General features: G+C 40.4%; 1 protein-coding gene across 4 annotated transcripts; it reads left to right on the forward strand.

Moving 5' to 3' along the window:
• Nucleotides 1–388: 388 nt before the first annotated feature.
• On the forward strand, nt 389–20,287 carry LOC129718956 (uncharacterized). 4 transcript variants are annotated; one of them, XM_055670216.1, is made up of 5 exons: nt 389–492; nt 625–920; nt 19,185–19,359; nt 19,422–19,538; nt 19,601–20,287. In XM_055670216.1, the coding sequence occupies exons 2-5, from the start codon at nt 824–826 to the stop codon at nt 19,884–19,886; spliced, it is 675 nt and encodes a 224-aa protein (XP_055526191.1). In that variant the 5' UTR covers nt 389–492; nt 625–823; the 3' UTR covers nt 19,887–20,287. The 4 variants fall into 4 exon arrangements, with proteins under 4 accessions (XP_055526191.1, XP_055526207.1, XP_055526218.1 ...); XM_055670232.1 differs by having other exon boundaries at nt 390–492; nt 641–920; XM_055670226.1 differs by having other exon boundaries at nt 417–527.
• Nucleotides 20,288–20,327: the final 40 nt, after the last annotated feature.

The raw sequence follows: 20,327 nt of genomic DNA on the forward strand, positions 1-20,327 counted from the left end.
ACTTAACTCTCGATAGTTTGAATTAGGATCAAGTTTGATATTACGTAAACTGTCTCGGTATCGATGTGCAGTAGCAGACAATTTTGTTAGCAGTTTGACAGCTAAAATTTAATGATTTTATTTTTTACGAATGTCAGCATCTAAACATTTTACGCGCCTGCGATCGCCACTACCTGGTCATACCTGTTGCAAAGAAGTTAAAAGCACACGCACACCGCATCACCGGTCTCCTTGTGTGTTGGACCCGAAACGGTTTTATTTCGTTCCAGCACTGCATTGCCTGTCACTACAGGGCAGAGCAACGACAGCATTCCCAATGCTGCTACCCCGTGTGACGGAAAGCACGGTCTATAAAAAGCTATGCTACTGCTCCCCACTTGGCCAGTGACAGTTGAAACGTTGTGCGAGGCACAGAAAGTCAGTCCCACACTCCCGGTGGCATAGAGGAAACAAAACAGCAACCAGAACCTGTGGAAAAGTGCTAGCCGAAAGGTTTTGGATTTGGGCTTTTAGATTAGTTGAATCTGGTTTGTGTTTATTTTTTGTTTTTTTTTTTTTTTTTCATTTCGTCTTTTTATTTTGTTCGCGAAGAGCTAAAAGCCCTCTTTATGACTTCAAAAATAGCTTCAACATTTTACAGTGAACTGACCTGCCAAATTGAATTAATTTGCATTGGGCTATAAATGTCCAACTGCCGGCAGTAAAGCAATTATCGCAGTGACAATCGATTCTCAACGCAGCACTGACAATCCTTGCGATAAAGAAGTGAATTTTCCTATCATACCAAAACACGACTGTGCAAATCTCTGATAACCGCAACAGCATGAAAGTGACTAACCGGCTGGTAAGCGTCCGTGCCAAGACCGTCATTACGGCCGTCCTGGTGGTGAGCTCTTGTGTGGACTTCGTTAAAGGTAAAGGTAATTTTCTTCCACCGCATCTATTTGTGATAGTTAGTTCAGTGGCTGGGCGTTTCCTTCGGTTAAAAATAACCAACGGAGACGCATGGTCCTTTAACGGAATTTGAATCGGAGGAAACTGCAGTTCAACGAAGCGGAAAACGGATATTAAAAATACAGCAAGTAGATCTAAGGAATATAGTAATTAACCTGACTTACCCAGACAGTTTAGTCAAAATGCTATCAAAGAGGTGCAAAAAGTAATTTGTTAATCCGGTTCCTATTTCGATTTACTAAAGGAATACACGTTTGCAAGTGATAAGGATGGTTAGTAATATTTTCATCAGTGAAATACTTGTTCGCAAGTAATTTGTCTCTGAACGATTTGAATTTGGGTGACATACTTCTCGAAAAATTTCCAATCAAAACGCTAATATTTCATTGCCGGTTATCGCCGCTCTGAACTGTTGGCTTTCGTTGATCGAGGGATGCTACTTTCTACTGGTTTACAATCATCCTCGCGGTAAATAACTATATTTAAATATAAATTGAAACAAAACTAAACTAACGGCTTTTAATTGAGTTTTTTTATAGCAAAAAATAGCAAATAGCAGCTTTCGAAGTGCAGAGTTTTAAAAAATATTAAATCTTCTAGTTAAAATTTCCCCTTCTTCCCTTTATGTTATGAGAGGTATGGTCAATGAGGACCTTGAATAAAATTTAAAAACAAAAACAATTTTTACTAAAACAAAGAAAGTAATACCAAGAGATAAGAATACCAACGAAATCAATTGCGAACAATGCTACCTACCAAATGTATGTTGGAGAGACAAGGCACAAAAGAATACGAATGATACAAATGTTTAGAAAATCATATTTCTCAGAGTTTGTGTGAATTTATACATGAAATTGTATACTATATCAACGCATGTTTATGTGCACGTTAGTATAAGTATGTCTGCACATATAGAGGAGTATTCGTGTGCGTATGTATGCGTAATCAAGTGAGCTAGTGCGTGTATAATTCAGTTTTTTTTTTTTTTTTTTTTTTTTCAAGAAAAGGTGATCTTGATTATTCATGATTATTTCGATCGAAAAAATCAAAACAAACACAAAAGTCCTGGACTTGTTATATCTAGGGGTTTAGAAATAGAAATACCAAAAACATCGTGAGCGTCATGACAATTGAACAATTTTTAATGCTTATAAGTCAATCAGTTTTCAACGAATTCCCTTAATTCTTTCAGGAATCGCTTAGAAAAATGCAGACAATTGTGATTTTGCAATGCTAACTATCATACTGTTGAAACATGTAGAACTTTGTCTTGATCGTAGGTTTCGACCAAAAACTGAAAACAAGGCCATATACCATCTAATGAGAGCATTTTCGGAATCGGGGTGATAAACAAAACCCGGAAATCGATCCAGACGCCATTTTGAATTTAAATATAGTAACTTTTCGGTTTCCTTAATCGCTGAATACCATCTGTTATGGATATTTCCGGGACCAAAGAGATGCACAGAAACCGGAAAGCATTCAAAATGATATTTTATGTTCAAGACAGTGACTTCCGGTCTCTAGAAAACGACCAAAAACAACCAAATCACGGTGAAGACCGTTATTATGAAAAAAAATGCACCAAAGAACCTGAATACACCATTCGATTCGTTATGACGTCCAGAACCTCTGGTCAAAATTTCAAAATCATCGTACGGTACATTTTTGAGTAATGCTCTTCGGAAGGTCGTAAAGTACAAAAAAGTGATATAAAAACGACGATATACTTATTGTAAAGCACGTTTTTCAACCACCATTTTATGAAATAACTTCCAAACTAGTTTCTACACATTTCAAGGGTTATTTTTAAAGACATTAACAATTTGTGAAAAGATTCTTTTAAATCTCACATTTATTTAAATCGCACAGTGGTCTAAACTCGAAAAATCGTGATCATTCTAGATTTAACTGTGAAAAGCTGATTTTATGTAGTCAATGTCTTCTGCCAAATTGTTTCATAGAACAAGGCCTTACCTCTGGCGTTTTCAGTTTTTCGATCAATCCACCTAACAGTTGGATAAAAAAAATATTTTTTCTAATTTTCAATATACCAGATAGCTTCTTTCAGCAAAGTTGTGGAAAATTTCAAAAGATAAACAAATGCTAAATACAGCGATGTCCTATCTGTACGTTGAACACTTCAAAATAGGGTTTCTTGTATAACACCTCTCTGTAAAGTCAGTCTTTTGTCTATCACTTTTTCTATGATTGTCAAAACTCATGCTTTTCATCGGCCAAAAACACTCTACTCCACTCAGTCCATGGTTGCAGTTCGCCAGATCTTCAGTCTGCGTAGACTCCGTAGATAGTCTACCACCTGATCGATCCACCTTGTCCGCTCTGCACCTCACCGTCTCGTTGTTGACGGATTGATTTCAAGAACCATCCTTACCGGGCTGTCGTCCGACATACTTACGGCATGCGCAGCACACCGCAACCTGTAAATCTTAGCGATATTGACGATAGATGGCTCCCCTACCAGCTCATGCAATTTTTGGTTCATTCGTCGTTCTGTTCCGTTCTCCACCTGCAGTCTACCGAAAATGGTACGCAACACCTAACGCTCGAAGAATGCAAGAGCGCATTGGTCCTCCACAAGTATAGTCCTGTCTTATGACCGTAGAGGACTATCAGTGTTTTGTAGATGATCTACTTGGTACGGCGGTGAATTCTACTCAATCAGAGCGTCCTCCGGATATCAAAGTATGCGCGATTTTTTGCCATTCCAATGTACCGATGAATTTCTCTGCTGGTATCGTTGTCGGTAGTTACCAGTGAGCCCAACGCGTCAAGCACGCTAAACCACTCTTAATCACTGTTTTCTTTATTCCGTTTTGCTTTTCCTAATCTCCTAATTTACATTTTTTATCAAACCCACTGAGAAGGAAATTCTGGCTACGACACTGGTTAGTGCGGCTAATACCGACGATAACAATATCATCCGCAAAGCCAAGGAACATATAAGATTTCGAGATAATGATACCGCTTCTTTGTACGCCAACTTTCCGTACTAGATTTTTCACGGCAATGTTGAACAAAAGGTTCGAGAGTCCGTCCCGCTGCTTCAGACCGCCTAACGTCACGAAGGGGTCCGAAATAACACCCACTATCCTGACGCATGATGAAAAACTGTCAAGAGTGGCACGAATCAGCTCATTCGGTTTTGTTGGGAAACCGTGTTCAACCATGATCTGCCATAGTTCGTTGCGCTTAATTGAATCGTATGGCGTCTCGAAGTCTCTAAACAAATGCACAGTCTGCAAGTTTACTTTTCTGAACATTTGCCTCGATAATTACTGCAATCGAGTCGGTGGCCCTTTTTATAGACTGGGCAAATGAGTCCATCCATCCAGTCTGCTGGTAGCTTCTGGGTTACTATCCATTTGAAAGAGAATTATTACTGTAGCTTACCACTTTAGACCATTAAATTCCCTAACCAGTTGCAAGATATACATTGACATAAGACAGGTTCTCGTAATTCTGCGTTAACCTTGCGGTCATGTATCATCAGAGTCGGATTTAAGAGGGGGGTTGTCATCCACATTTTGGGGCCCGCACAAAAAGTTTTTTTCTCTATCAAAAATGAGTTTCAATCAAAAGTTCGATTTACAGCAAAAAAATTTTTACAGACCATTTATTTTTTCGCGAGCGCCAATATCACAACTACATCCACAAGAGTTTTCTTGGATTCTCTTGGAATGACACACATTACACACCATGGGAATCGAACTAGTGCGCATTGGGGGTAAAGCAGAGAAAGAAAAAACCCACAACGACTTTAGTGGTCATTTCAAAACTCGGATCTCGTAATAATTTACTTTCTAAATGCACCCGTTTCCAAGATACACTAAGGTCGCTTCTACCGCGGTTTTTCACGCGGCTTTTTTACGCGGATTTCGGAATTCATGCGGTATATTTTTCGTACGTGAATTTTAGGATTCCTTCAATCGGAATGCGGAATTTACGCGGTTTTTTTTACGCAGTTTTTTTTACGCGGCACGTATCCCCCGCGTGAAAAGCGACTTTAGTGTATTTCAAATTTAATTGAAATATAATATATATGGATAATTTTAACTTTTGAATTCGAAGAGAAAAACGTTATAGGTACTTGACTTAGCCAACTAAGTATTTTTCGAGAGTGGAAAACTTTTCTAGACTCGGCAAGAGCAATTTTTTCAAAGGGCGGATGTATTTTAGCCAGGGCTGATAAAAATCATTTTCACTGCTAGAATTCTGTGAAAATTACTGCCAATCTTTTTTAATTTTTACTGCGCAGCGCTGTTTCAAACACGCTAGAATTTTATCCTTGAAACGAGTTGTCACACTCTGATGAAATAATTCACGCCCACGGCCACGCAATAAAAAATTCTGAAAATCCAAACAAATGATATTCTCCGTTCTTTTGGTAAAACGAAAACAACGTTATCAACGTGACGCTTCCTTCTGTTATCATAATGTTATCAGCATTTTTCTTATCCATCACTGGTCGCGTACTGTCGCTACTGTACAGTAGGGTGCCAATCACTTATATGTGGAAAAGGTAACCAAAAAATTAAAAAACTACACAAAATGTTCACCTACCCAAAAAACCACCCTGTGCAAAATTTTAGCTCGATCATGATTTTTTGCTTTAGATGGTATCAGATCTCGTTGTTTCATGCATTTTTTAGCCATCTGACACAAAAAATATTCCGAAAACCGAAATTTCATGCACCCCACTCCGTTGGGTTAATTTTTGGATTTTTGAAACCTAAAATTCAATCGCTTTGCGCCACCCCATTGTGGATCCAATTGAGCTGAAATTTTACACAGGGTGTTTTTTGAGCAGATGAACATTTTGTATAGGATATCTCAAAATGACCATTTTGGTTGGTGCACCAACTGTACAGTGCACAAACCGAGTGTACAACATTACAGTAAACTCAGAAAAAAAAATCAGAAAATTTTAAACAGTGAATATAAAACGAACACGCTTTCACTGCTCCAGACGGATGACCTGGTTTTCATTTTTTTACGAATACTGAAAAACGGAGGAAGAGAGAATTAACATTGCATTAAAGCGAAATATTTCCTTGTGACAGTAGAAGAAACCACTGGTGGCTATTTTTCACTTTCATGCAAAAGCGCTAAAATTTTTCAGCCCTGATTTTAAAATACATTTCATTTGAAGCATCGTAGCTCAGAAACCTTAAGATGCAAAAAAACTGTCTTGAGGCGAGCCTAAAACGTCATAATGCTTTGTAAAAAAAAAACACTGAGAAAAAATTTTTTTCTGAAAAAAATAATTTTTTTTTTTTGTTCATCTATAATTTATTTGACACGGCACAAATACAATTTAATGTTTAACGGCGCCAATTATATCTGGTAGCTTACTTTCTAAAGTATCTTAATAACTAGAAGCAAATTTTTTATCCTCGCTGCCGAAAAAAAATAATTATAAACACTAAATTTTGAACAAACGGCCCAAAGCAAAGCCTTGGTGCTACATTCCAAATCGGAGCTCAACCTTCTGTTTACCGCCAACTGTTTAAGGTACAGGATACAGAACAATGATAGAAAACATGATAGAGTAACTTAATGAGTTTTATCTTTTCACTAAAACACCGCATATTTATGTTTACAAAGAATGTTTCAGATAACATATAAAAAAAAGTAATGATGTAATTTAAAATTTAGAATAATCATCATGCAACATAACCATTTCTTATTTGCGTTCAATCCGATACTGGCATCAAATACCTGATTCATAACCACACTTTCTGAACACTTCTGTAAAATCATGTTAATTGGAATGTTCGATTGATAACTCATCTGAACTAGTTCTGAAATTCGAGCGGTTCAGATACTTCTTGATATAACCAAAAACTCACTACTCAACCGGGTTATAGAATGGAGCATACGCAGGCGGAAACGCAACATGTATTTTCAAACTGCACAAATATTCAACAATTGGGTCCAAAAGCTATACCGGTTTTTATATATCATTTGAAAAAGCCGCGTTTTCTGAGCAAAACGTGATTTTTAAAAAAACGTTTATCGTTTTCCTTCGATTTTTAAATGAAGAATAAAAAAACTGCTCGAAAGGTCTTAGATGACGTTTCGCCCATGTACGGTATATGAGAGCACTGTCATTTAAGGCATTTCGAGCAGATTTTTATCCTTCATTCAAAAATCAAACGAAAATGATAAACATTTTTTAAAAATCACGTTTTGCTCAAAAAATTGCACTTTTCCAGCTAATATATAAAAGTCCGGAAACCGTTCGAAACTTTAGGACCCCATTGCTCAATGGATATAAATGCGTGCTCTGTCCATAACCCAAACTGAGTGATATCTTGTGATATCCGAAGTTGAATAATATGACGCCATGTTAAAATTTGTCATAGATACAATCACTTCAGTCGAAACGTCTTTTTCTTTATCTCTAGCTAAGAAAGTGACAGACCACGCATGATACAAACTTAATCGGTTGTTCTTGTTACATTTTAAATAACTGTCATTTTTTTTTGACGTAGGACTACGTCTTTGTTTACTGTACTAGATTACACTTTGTGAAATGGAAAATGAAACTGGCGAATGTTGCGTCAGATTTCAAACGATTATAGCGAGCGAACGATTTAATGCATCTTAGTCATTTCTATGTCGGTGGATAGATAAAACGTGTAACAATTTTTTGATACATTGTTCAACAATGTTGCTTTACTGCTTAATGGTGGAAAAAGGTGAAAAGTTCCAAGGTCAAGCTTTCCCATATATTTCCCTCGTAATTGGCTTGCTTCCCGAGCACAGATATCTAAAATCTACGCTGAACTCGATACAAAAAATTGCTTGAAGAAAACTCAACTTCAGTCTAGTTTGTCACACAACAGCGAGTGGAGTATAGCTGTTAGAGATACGCGACATTGAGAAACGAGAGCTGTATACGAGTCAACTTTCAGGCACCGCGGAGCATGTTACCTTTATTTTGCACACGGCAGCAACAGTTACCATCGTACGCTGCACGATATTTTGCTGGCACAGCTGCTGGAGGGTACAGCGGAGAGCAAATTTTATGCGCGGCCAACAAAATATTCAATACTACCGGTGGTGGTGCGATCATCAGCGCTCTATAGCACACATTTTTAGCTGAAAATTATGAAATCGGTTCTTTTTAGAACTATAAATGCTTGAAGATACGAGTTATGAGAATTTTCACAACTACTACTAGTGTGAAATGTTCATCTATTTCTCAATAATCATTTTTACAATAACGGCCAGGGCGCACCAAAGATAAACGGTAGTGTTGCCTATGAATAGTTTATCACAACAAGATATAACCCTCATTTCAAGAATTTTCACTGCTAAATTGAGTGATTTTCCGGTTTAATTGTATGTTTATGCCCACTCGAACACCGTTATCAGTCAAACATCAGAAACGAAAATTAGTTAATCTAAGAACCAGAGTGATTTTCGCATCGGGAAAGCAAAAACTTTCTTTTGATGCTTATGTAAATCACTCAGTAGCATCGAAGGTGTTTTGGTTTGTTTATCTTTCTCTAAGCTGCGTGGCCACGCCCTAATGGCAAAAATCTACTCTGAACTCGATGAAAAAGACTGCGTGTAGAAAATTCAGCTTCAGTCTAGTTTGTCACACAATAGCGAGTGGAATATAGCTGTTAGAAGTACGCGACATTGAGAAACGAGAGCAGCACACGAGTCAACTTCCAGACAGTGCGGAGCATGTTACCTTTATTTTGCATACGGCAGCAACAGTTACCTTCGTACGCTGCAGGATATCTTGGTGGCAAAGCAACTGGAGGGCACAGCGGAGAGCAAATTTTATGCACGGCCAACAAAATATTCAATACTACCGGTGGTGGTGCGATCATCAGCGTCCTGTAGCACGAATTTCATACTGAAGATTATGGAATCGGTTCTTTTCAGAGCTATAGATGCTTGAAGATAAGAGTTATGAGAATTTTCACAACTACTACTAGGATAAAATTTTCATGTTTTCATGCATCGTTAGTTTTACAATAACGACCATCAAATATAAACGGTAGTGTTGCCTATGAACAGTTTATCACAGCATATAATATATACATTTAGTCCTACGTCACCATATCATACAACCCCTAGGGCTGTATACCTTGTAGTATTTTAATTTAAGACCTTTGCAACTATCTGCAACTCGTGTGAAAATGTTCTGCTTAGACTTTGAAAACGTTCTGTTCAAACTTTGAAAAAATATATCTTTGATTGAATATCACTGTGAAATTAAAAACCGATCGCATGATTTTGAAACCAACAGTACGATTTCTTACGGTCATAACGGATTTGGTAGCTGCGGTTGTCATTTGCGGATCTACCACCGCCGACCGATTCTAATTTTTCACCGCCCAGGCAATATTATCCATAGACCTCTTCAATCGTGCTTGTATTGGTGCACTTTACACTTAGTAGGTCGGATAAAAATGAGGCAAACAAATCCCTGCATTGATTGAGAAATTTTTATTTTATTTCGCTGGCTTGAAAGTTAATTTATTTCTACGCGAACCGAGCAACTCAGAAAAGAATGAATTTTTCGATTTGCTCAACCCTCGTAGAGTGAAGCATGAGTCAATTATCAGGCAAACATCCCGAAATTATGCGTGACTGAGCTGTCAGAAAGCTCTATGGAAGGTAAAAATTGCGTGGTAACCTTCGTAGTAAGTATGAATGGCACGAACGAAATGACAACGTGGTCTTTTTTTTATTTACAACTTATTGTTGCCACCAAGTTAAGAATAAAGCTTTTGCATTTTAGAAATATAGAATGTACTGAAAGTTTAATAATAAAAATGTAAAAAATTTAAGCGAATTTTGGCACTTGACAAATGAAAAGACCACGTGGTTAAAGTTGCAAGGAGGGAGGGGGTGGCGAAAACACCACGAAAGGCCACGGGGAGGGGGGGGGGGGGTAGGGGGGTATGAAAAGTGATCAAAATATGATCACGTGGGCTCTTTACTTGGAGTCCAGGTTCTTTTCTTACCACCACTCTCCATCTCACGTCACATTTCGGACCTCTCTGCGGTTCGCTTAGGTAAATATTGGCCTATCATTCCTTTTTCCGTTCCCAACGGTTGCAAAGGCGTGACCAGCCCGGCCACAATTCTCTGTAAACGTCTGACCTTTGTTCAGGAACATGTAATTCAATCCCAAGTTTCATGACATTGCTCATAGACGAAGGTAATGTATTCTCGTAAATAGAGGACTGTTACTGGCATCAACTACAAATTTGTGCAAAAGTAAAAAGTTAACACCTCATTCGATCACGCTTATTTATATTGAAAACTGAACGATTTTTTCAATTGTCATTCTCGTTGTTTTTACTACTCCCGCGCACGATAGATCTTAGCGGAGTCGCAGTTTTTTACCTCAAATTTCCAGTGTTATTACGGAAGAGACTAACGAATTTTTCATCTCCTGACGTCAACATTCCGGCTACGAAGACGTGAGCAATATGCAAGTAAAACAACACTGGCTGATGTTACAAAAATGAAGCTCTTTTCTTTTGTGGCTGGGTGAATAAGCTTTCATCCCTTATGTTGCATATTTTTCAATGACAACGTTCCCATAGGAAAAATATTTGATTTTTCCGCCGGTGTTGTTTCGATTTTGAATAGCAACACATACTATTCCTCTTTCTTTGTTTTTAGAGGGGGGTCTCCCGGTAGACGTAAAGTGCAAAAATCTACCCCCTTGCTTTGACTATTTGTGGCGTGGGTTGTTGAACGAATAGAAGACTGTGCATTAGGGCAATGAAGAAGACCGCCTGCAGACATTTTCCATTCATGATGGCCTCGCGATTCGCTGTTTGCATTGCCATTTTAGCGGATGTACAATAATGGCTACGATCGCAGGAGCCGAATTGTGCCAAAAGGGCTTTTAGTTTATCCTTTCCCGTTTGGCTTGCGTATGATTTTCAATGGATATACTTCAAACACAAACTGATGACCTCAGACTTCACACGGGAATGCATCAAATTTGGTGGCACACCACCGGAAGCGGATAAGGTGCGGGTTTCCACAGACTGCACCTTCGGTTTTCGTTGCACGTGGTCAGTTCCACCCTGTTACGGACAGCAATTTATGACATAATTAACTTCCAATCCAGGGGGTTGTGTTCCATTTAGTTGCTTGTCTGCTTCGCACCGAATAATTGTTCTGTTAAACGCCGACGTACACATTTGCCTGTTCGCATGAGAGTAACAGTAGATAAGAGGCGCGGGAAATTATTATCATATGCAGACACAACACCTGACCTGACCGCCCCTTTGGTCTCTGCCGTTTGTTTTGCGATAGACGTATACAGAAAGATATGCCTCATGTCGGAAAAGACTGTTGTTTGTGGTTTTTCAGCAAAAGTCACCTAACAAAACATGCCGCCGCCACCTGCACGTTTTGGGGTTAAGCCATGCCGTAACCACCAGCACGAGGCTGCTAGGCTTAGTGAGAGACACAACAACAGGGGAGGGTGCAGAAGGGAAAACTAATGTATTTTGCTCGTGAATGTTTTTTTTTATCGCCGGTGTAATGGATGAGTTGGAATAACATGCACAACTGAATATAGACCAATTGATGAGGAGCCATCCGAGATTGTACAATTGAAATGACCGCCTTTATGTTCTCAAAAAAATAAAAATAGTTCATAAAGAAGGAAAGCTAAAATATTGAGAATATATGACAAGTCCCAACAAAAATCTTTATGACAATAGAAGTAGAACAATAACAACAACTAACTTATTCAGCACTGCTGTTACAATAAAAAAAAGAGAATCACGTTGTAAATAAAGTGTTGACTAGTTCTGGATACATGAAAATCTTATTTTCCAGTTGATTTTCTATAGTTTGCACATAATTTAGAGAAAAAATACATTTTATTTCTTCTGATCAAATTAAATATTAGTTTGTCTCAAGCATGAATTGTTGAATATCAAACAATTGTTTAAGCTAGCAATGTTATAAAGGGTTTACGGAATCGAATTGCATCACATTCAAATTAGGTAAATTCGCCTTCTAACATTCCGGTAGTAAAATAAAACATTTTACAGTCGAATCCCTTTATAGCGACATCGCAAGGAACTGTTGTTAATATAAAACTGAGGGGCCTTCGAGAATGTCGCTATAGCGAGATTTGTCGTTATAAAAAATGTCATTTTAGAGGGATTCAACTGTATTTAGTTTTTTCACTGTTCATTTTATTCAATTTTATCCCCATATCCAAATGCACGAGCTTTTCTCTTAACACTGTTCATAAGGACTTGTACTACGGTTGGAATCACTGTTTTATGTGTAAAAATCCATTTTCTCTTCATATCCTCCTTCAATTTACTTCCTTAGGATGTTTCCGAAGTGCCTGCTTCATGATGGCCTGTATTTCTCAATTGGATGCAGTTTAGGTACGTTCGGGGGATTGAGATGCTTTGGTACGAAGTTGACTTCCTTAGTCTCGTACCACTCCAGAACATCTTTCGAGTAATGACACGAGGCTAAATCCGACCGGAAAGTTGTAGGCCCATTGTGTGACCTCAGAAGGGAAAGTAAACGCTTTTGGAGGCATTTCTTCAAATTTTTAAGAAAGCTTTACTCAAATGTAGTTTTTCAGCCACACCCTAATTGAACTGTTTGGATTTCTAGCTTAAATTACCCGTTTGTGATGCTTTACGGAGATCCATTTTGGCCACTTGTTTGTTTCCGGCCAACAGTCATACGCTCGTTGTATCGATCTAAAACGCGAGTTACCATATATGGAACCATTCCCAGCTTCGTGTTGATTGCACGATGAGGAAGATTCGGATTGTCGAGGTATGTGCGCAAAATTTCTTTACGCCTTCTTTGTTCTTCCGAGTTCATCTTCGTAGCGATTGCACAAGCAGCTGAGTTTAACTTACACAGTGTCAACAATACATATTTCACCCAAGTGTTCAATAGAAATTACCCAATGAGTGAAAAGCTACAGCCATTTGAAAATGATGCAATTTGATTCCGTACACCTTAAAGCGCTGTTCCATCTGATCTAGCAGCTGCGCAATAGGTGTCCCAAAATAACGTTTTGTCAGCTAGTATGAGGGCTCAACCGGAAAAAGATTAGTTATGGTGCAACAAAAAACACCTTTGTATAACGACAACTCTGGAAAATGTATAGCGTTAAGTTAAGTTTTATAAAAATATTCAATTTTTCACGTTTTTATTTCAATTTTTTTTATCACCCAAAAATTTTGTAAAATTGAACCCATTTATTTTTTTGCGCATCGCCACACAAAGAGAAAAAAAAATTTACGGCTTGTTGTGGCTCAAATTTCGTTGTTAAAAATTTTTTAGTTCTTCTGTTGAAAACATTCGCTGTTGAAAACACGTCGCCAATTTCCTAGACGTCTCGATACTCGCAGATCCGCTACAACCTGGTCGAGCCATCTATTACGTTGGACCCCTCTATTCCTGATGCTGGTGGGGTCCTTGAAGAGAACCGATTTTACCGCACTGTTGTCCGGCATCCTGCCGACATGCCCGGCCCATCGTAGCCTCCCTACCGTCGTCAAGTGCACAATGGAAATCTCTCCAAGTAGTGCCTGCAGCTCGTGATTCATACGTCAACGTCACTCTCCGCTTTCGGTTTTTGCTCCACCAAGTATTGTCCACAACACTTTCCGTTCAAATACGGCCACTGCTCGTATGTTCTCCATGAGCAGCGTCACGGTTTCGAGTCCATAGAGAACCACGGGTCTTATTAGGGTTTTGTACATTGTCAGTTTCGTGCGGCAGCGTATGATCCTGGATCAAAGCGTCCTGCAAAGGGTAAAGTATGCTCGATTTCCAGCTTGAATACGTCGTTGGACCTCCTTACTTGTGTTACTGTCTGCGGTTACCAGAGATCCCAAGTATACGAACTCCTCTACCACTTCGAGTTCATCGCCTTCCATGATGGGAGGTGAATGTTGCTTTCTTTCGAGCCTCTTCCTTTCCACTTTTAGTCTGGCGTAGATTGCCTCCGCCGTCGCTGAGCATCTTGTAATAATGTCCAGGTCGTCTGCGAAGCCTATGAGTTAACTACCTTCGCTGAAAATCGTGCCTGTCGTTTCGATGCCCGCTCGTTGGAATATACCCTCAAGGGCAATTTTGAACAACGTGCAAGATAGTCCATCTCGTTGTCTCAACCCTCTGCGTGCTTCGAAGGGATTCGAGAGTGTCCCCGATACGCACACGTAATACATCACTCGGTCTAAGGTAGCTTTGATAAGTCGTGTCAGTTTGTTCGAAAAACCGTAGTCGTGCATTATTTGCCATAGCTGGTCTCAATTGACTGTATCATACGCTGCCTTGAAGTCCACGAAAACATGATGTGTGTGCACATTGTACTCCCGGCATTTCTGAAGGGTCTGAACTTTGTAGGCAGCGTTGATCAGCGTTATGCCGCAGAAGTTGCTGCATTATAGCCGATCGCCCTTTTTATAGATGAAGCATACAACTCCTTCCATTCTTACCTCTGATAGTCTCTCTTCCTCCAAAATCCTGGAGATTACCCAGTGGAGTGCCGTTGCTAGTGCCTCTTTTCCATGTCCACATATCTAGACTCGGTGTGTAGCCTTTACCGGATTGGTTCACCTTCTCAAAAAATTTGCGCGTATCGTTAGCCCGAAACAGTTGCTCCAGCTCTTCATTTCGAGCTCGTCGGTATTTGGCCGGGTTCTCTCAGATAGTTTTCCAAGCTTTTTCTTCCTCTCCATCGTTTGTTGGCATTCCCCGTCAAACCAATCATTTTGTCGGCTCGACGTTAACACACCTAGTACCGCGGTTGCGGCCTCTCCAATGGCCGAGCGTAACTTCCCCCATCCGTCGTCGATGCACATAATTCATTCGTGGAAGGTAGTGCCTCATCGAGTAGGCGCGCGTAGTTCCCGGCAGCCTGCGGGTTGATCAACTGCCGGATGTTTGGCCGAGGAGAACGGTTCTGACGTGTGTGAAACACCGTGGAAAGTTTTGAGCGCACATGTACTGCTCGATATCCGCACTCCGGAGGGAGCGTCTGTTTGTAATGTTTGAGAAAAATCTGCCATCAATGAGAACGTGGTCAATTTGATTTGATGTTTGGTGGTCAGTGGACAGGTGGCTTTGTGGATATCTTTGCGTGGAAAGAAGGTGCTTCTAATCACTAGGGCTCGGGAAGCTGCGAAGTTTTCGGATGCATCGTCGGCCGTTGTCGTTCGTGTCGGTGTGTAGGCTGTGAGGCCCTATCACCGGTCTATACATCGCTTTCCTTCCAATTTGGGCGTTCATATCTCTGATGACGATCTTGATGTCCCGTGCCAAGCAGCCGTCGTAACGATTCCTTCTCGTCGTCAGGTTTACCTCCGTGCGGGCAGTGCACATTGATGTTGCTGTAGTTGATGAAACGACCTTTAATCTTCTACAGACACATCCTCTCGTTGATCGCCTTTCAATTGATCACACGATCCTGCATTCCGCCCGCGAGTGCAAAACCCCGTTCTCAGCTCGTTGGTTGCTTCATCGCTCTGGTGAAACTGGGCCTTGCCTTCACGAACATTCCACACTTACTCACCTTTGCGACAGATCTCCTGCTCTAGCTGCTCAAGCAGCACCCTGTCTCCGCCCACAAAATTTAGCTACTTGCAGTTCCAGGTACCGGGTCTCCACTCGTGTTCCGTTTCTCGTTGCCTAGGTCCATGCCGAATGTTCGAGATATATTTTCTTGAATGTCCGTAGTGTAATTGTTTAGGTAGGTTGCCTTACTAGGGCCACGTTTCTGAGTCTCGTGATGGGGCAACCATCTTGGGTATATCGTTCGAGACAGCACGTTTCCTCATTCAGTCGCCCGCTCCGGGTCAGACGCTGTAATGAGCCACCCTTACCTGGTAAAAGACGCTCAGAAAGGTTGGGCTTTCCTCCTAGGAGGTCAACCCGCCTTCCCCTTTCCTGTCAGCATACGACCAAGGTCCCACCACGGGTTGGTTACCATGATCTTCGCTTGGTCACTCGTATCCCGGCTGGTACCACGGGGAGGTAGGGATAGGAGTTGCTGGGCAGGATGCTATGGACCACAATTGGGTCTATTTCATGCCAACCAATACGGGCCCAGCCGTTTACCAGCCAATCTGTAGCGCCTACTATGAATATTGATATAGATTCAAACAAAATAATGTTGCTAAGCAACCGTAGTCAAGTATGGTTGACGCTGTACATACTGAAGATTATCAGATTTTACAATATTCTTTCCATGATAAAACTTGAATTGCTCAACAACGGTTCAAGATAAGATCACAGACAAACAGACGTGTCTCTTCCAAAAAAAAATCCTGAAAAATATTCGTCCTTATTCGAAACGTTACACTCATGCACCACCATGTGAGCTTATTGCCTACTAACTTATTTTCGTAAACAGTTGTTGTCTTTGCTAATGTTTGTGCACGTTTGCTTAAATCAACACAAGCGGCATTACTGATGGTTTTTGTTTTCGATAGTAAAAAGGCATGCTTGCTTATTGCGACATTATCGGCATTATTGCCCACTAAGCAAAATTTCAAAATTATTGTTATTTTTCTGGTCGATGAAATTGTCATCGAGTGGCACGCCTATTTGTTTGTGTCTTTTAGGTAGTTTTTTCTTATTAAATTTATCATCTTTTTGTAGTATAAGTTGGTTGCTAGCATGAAGTTTAGTACATTTTTTAAAGTTTATAATTTCTGAAAATACCAAAATTATGAATTTTTAAGTGCTAAAAAATTCGAAATAGAAAAACGTGAAAAATTGATTTTTTTCATAGAACTGAACTAAACATTTTGCAGAGTTGTCGCTTTTTTTTGTTACACCATAATCAATTATTTTCCTATTGAGCCCCCAGACTAAGGGATGGACTCGAAAAAAATGAGAATCACAAAAATCATCACCAAAAATTCTGTTCAAAGCGGATACTTCTCAAATGTTCAGGGAATAAATAACTATATATTAGCTATGTTTTGGCATAATTTATTTATCGAATTTCCTCTCCCAAGCTGAATACTCGTACATTTCTCTTGACACTGCTCATGAGTTCTTGGGCAAGGCTTTGCCCATATTCGTTACACAATTTCTTCCAGTTTTTCTTCAAAGCTTCATCGGTGTTTTTCCGCTTTCCTTCAGCTTCTTCTTCATAGTCGCCCAAAACTTTTCGATCGGACGAAATTCTGGTGAATTCGGGACCACATTAACGCCCTTCGCTTCGTACCAATCCATTACAGGCTTGGCGTAATGGCACGAAGCGAGATCCGAACAGAACAGCGTGGAACCGCAGTGAAAGCGGAGGAAAGGCAGCAATCATTCCTCTCGATAAATCTGCCCGTTTATGATGCCGCTTGTAACAAACGGCTTGCTGCACCGTCCGCACTTGCAGATCGCCTGCCACAACAGGTACTTCTCGCGAGTTTGTCCGTCTTTCTCTTCCGGAACTTTTCCGAAATCTCCATGCGGGATGCACCGACAAAAAAACTCGAAGCTGGGGATTTTTTTGGTGTCCGCCTTGATGTATGTCTCGTCGTCCATGACGGTACACACGGTATAGCTTCCGCGCACGCCATTTGGCCACCGTATTTTACTTGTCAGTCCGGTTTGGCGCCTTCCTGACCTGGAAAACCACGGGAATGTGCTGTGAGTTATAACATCGAGTACAACATAGAAACGTCAAAGTTAACGTTTTTGCTCTTTTCTGTTTTCTTGCTCGTGTTTGCTGTAGATATGAAAATATCGCCGTTCCTTTTATTTTCAAAAGGAAAGCTCATATATAAACTATGATTATTACTTAGATTACATAGTTTTTTGAATGATCTACTGAGTCTACCGCGTCTACCTAAGAAACGCAAGGGCTAAGTCCCACCCAAAACAGCAAAACAGTGAAAACACCCCAACCGATATTGACGTTTTTGTATCTTCGATGTTATACTCTTTCGAATGTACAGCGAGGGGTAGGAAAAGGCATTCCTTCGTTAAAAATACGTAACCCAGCCCGCTTCATTGTCCGCTAGACGAACCACTCCGACGAATTGACCTTTTGGGCCACGTCTCGGGTGGAAAGGTTTGGGTTCTTCTAAAAGTACTGCCTTGTCTTTCGCGCCTTCTCTGGGTATTCCGTTTTCGGTTTTTGACCTCTTCCAGTGCACCGCTCGATGGTCTTCGTCTCTCGGAACACCTTCCAAACGCGGGACACGGTGGAATGATGGATTCCAAGCCTGTTGCCGATCCATCTGTGCGACTGACCAGGATTGTCGATCACGGCGCCAAGATTTGCTATGGTAACTCTTCTTGTTTCGGATGCATCTTGGAAACTACTTGATAGATCGTGATAAAATGTTGCACACATAAACATAACACTCTAAACTGGTATAACCCAAAATCTCATTAATTTTTACCCATGCGTTAAAAAGTTACACCCAAAACAAAGTGTCGCATTTTTTCCGAGTCCAATCTTTATCTGACAAAACGTTATTTTGGGACACCCCACTGTGCAACCAGTAAGATATATAGAAGCTCTAAGGTGAAACGGCGTTGGAGTCACAAATGGTCAATTTCGAGCCACCACTTTGAATTTCTGTCATTTATGGCTTCAACACAGTTTCACCTTAAGAAATAACTTCTAAAAATGCTCATGATGCGTTCTTCTACTTTAGCACGGCTGAACTACGAAATTCGAAAAAAATCCAACGATGCAATCCTTTCGTGTTTTCTTTTTTCGAGAAACTTGAAATGAAGTAATAATTTAATAGTTAGGTAAAAAATGTACGGCTATTATGCAACATGACGGCCATTACAATTTTCTGTGGTAAAGAAATAATTATGAAAAACATCTAATAATAAGTCATCAAAATCAAATAAAATATCTGCTTCGGAATACTAGAGAAAAGAGAAACAATTTTCTCCGGTTCTCGCTATCGGCAAGCCCAATCACATTTTCAATTCAATCTAATCTTTCGTAACTCTAGCTTTATCAATGCCTTATCGTGACGCACACACACAATTACAAATAGAGCACATCCATTCTCGAACGTAACGTTGAAAATTTAATTTGGGAATTGCGGCCGCCCTTGAACCACAAAAACATGTTTGTTACGCATCGGGAAAACTAACAACTCTCAAGCAATCACGTTTCTCCAACTGCACACAATATTTATTCTGGCTTTTCCCTACCTTTCTTGTGCGCACGCTTCCCCGGATGCCTTCAGGCGGTTGCCTCAGTTACGGCCATTCCTGCTGGGGTGGTCATGGTAAACGATCCGGTGCACCTGGAGGACGTAGTTCAATCGCAGTGCGAACCATACCCGCACCGCCACTATACTCACAGGACACTGGACTGTGGCCCTCCATCGAACGGGGCCAAACGCCGGTCGAATATAAAAGGTAAGGTATTAAATCCTCGTTTTCATCCTAATAATTCAACATTGTTGTTCTTCCACACACAGTGCGATGCACTATCAACCGCTGAATCGACTGTTTCGAATTCCTCCGGCAGCTGCAATGGATTTATTAGGTTCCGATGCCGCCGGATCTTCATCTGCCTCAGATGAGAACGATTCGGAGTTAGTAATATACTAAATGATATCGTATAGTTGAATAGCTTTGACACATCATCAATTTTCAGAAATTTAAAAGCACCTCCTGACGACAAAGACAGCGTCTATGAAACGTTACCACCAAGACCCCGTATCATCAATGCAAGAGAAAATCAATTTCGTTTAAGAAAGCATCTTCGACAAAAAGCGGCTTTGCTGCAAACCATGGCTGATGGAACGGAACCCTCGAATGATTCAGACGATAACGATGACTTTGGCCAGCTAGTGCTGAACGTAGGCGACCGTGGAAGGAATGACAATTCAGCGAGCTTATCGAACCCCGGTTCACCCCGAAAGTACAGCCGAAGTTCGTAAATGAAGTTATGGCCCTACGACTGAGCAGCAAAACGGCAAGATAAATGATGGTTATAATCGTTAGCAACAAACTTTAGTGCATAGGATTAATGTTAAACATCGATGTGCATGTGCAAGTGCGGGTATTGCCCACCGTCAGGCTGGAAGATGGGCGGAACTCGCTGCCGGCATATCGAAGCGTGCCATAATAAAACATACTAATGCGTGTCGTCGCTCTTCGCGTGCGATACCTTCAGGATTTTCATCAGAACTGCGGCAAATTTTCTCACATTGGGGGCCGATTGGAATATATACCGATATTCATGATCCTACTAAATGCATTACGCTATCGTTCTTCTGTAGTTCAAAAGTCTAATTGTACACCGCAATTTTAGAGCACATTTTAAGTCCTGTAAATAAATATTTCAGTTTCTACCAGTATTATTTTTACTGAGAAAACTT

The sequence above is a fragment of the Wyeomyia smithii genome, chromosome 1 (assembly GCF_029784165.1).
Source record: "Wyeomyia smithii strain HCP4-BCI-WySm-NY-G18 chromosome 1, ASM2978416v1, whole genome shotgun sequence".
Lineage (NCBI taxonomy): Eukaryota > Metazoa > Arthropoda > Insecta > Diptera > Culicidae > Wyeomyia > Wyeomyia smithii.

What these genes read in the sequence shown, in the direction of transcription:
- LOC129718956 (XM_055670216.1), top strand. Translation starts at nt 824, where the DNA reads ATGAAAGTGACTAACCGGCTGGTAAGCGTCCGTGCCAAGACCGTCATT. An exon ending in GGACTTCGTTAAAGGTAAAG is followed by an intron (nt 921 to 19,184) that starts GTAATTTTCTTC and finishes GGATGCCTTCAG; the next exon opens with GCGGTTGCCTCAGTTACGGC. An exon ending in ACGCCGGTCGAATATAAAAG is followed by an intron (nt 19,360 to 19,421) that starts GTAAGGTATTAA and finishes TTCCACACACAG; the next exon opens with TGCGATGCACTATCAACCGC.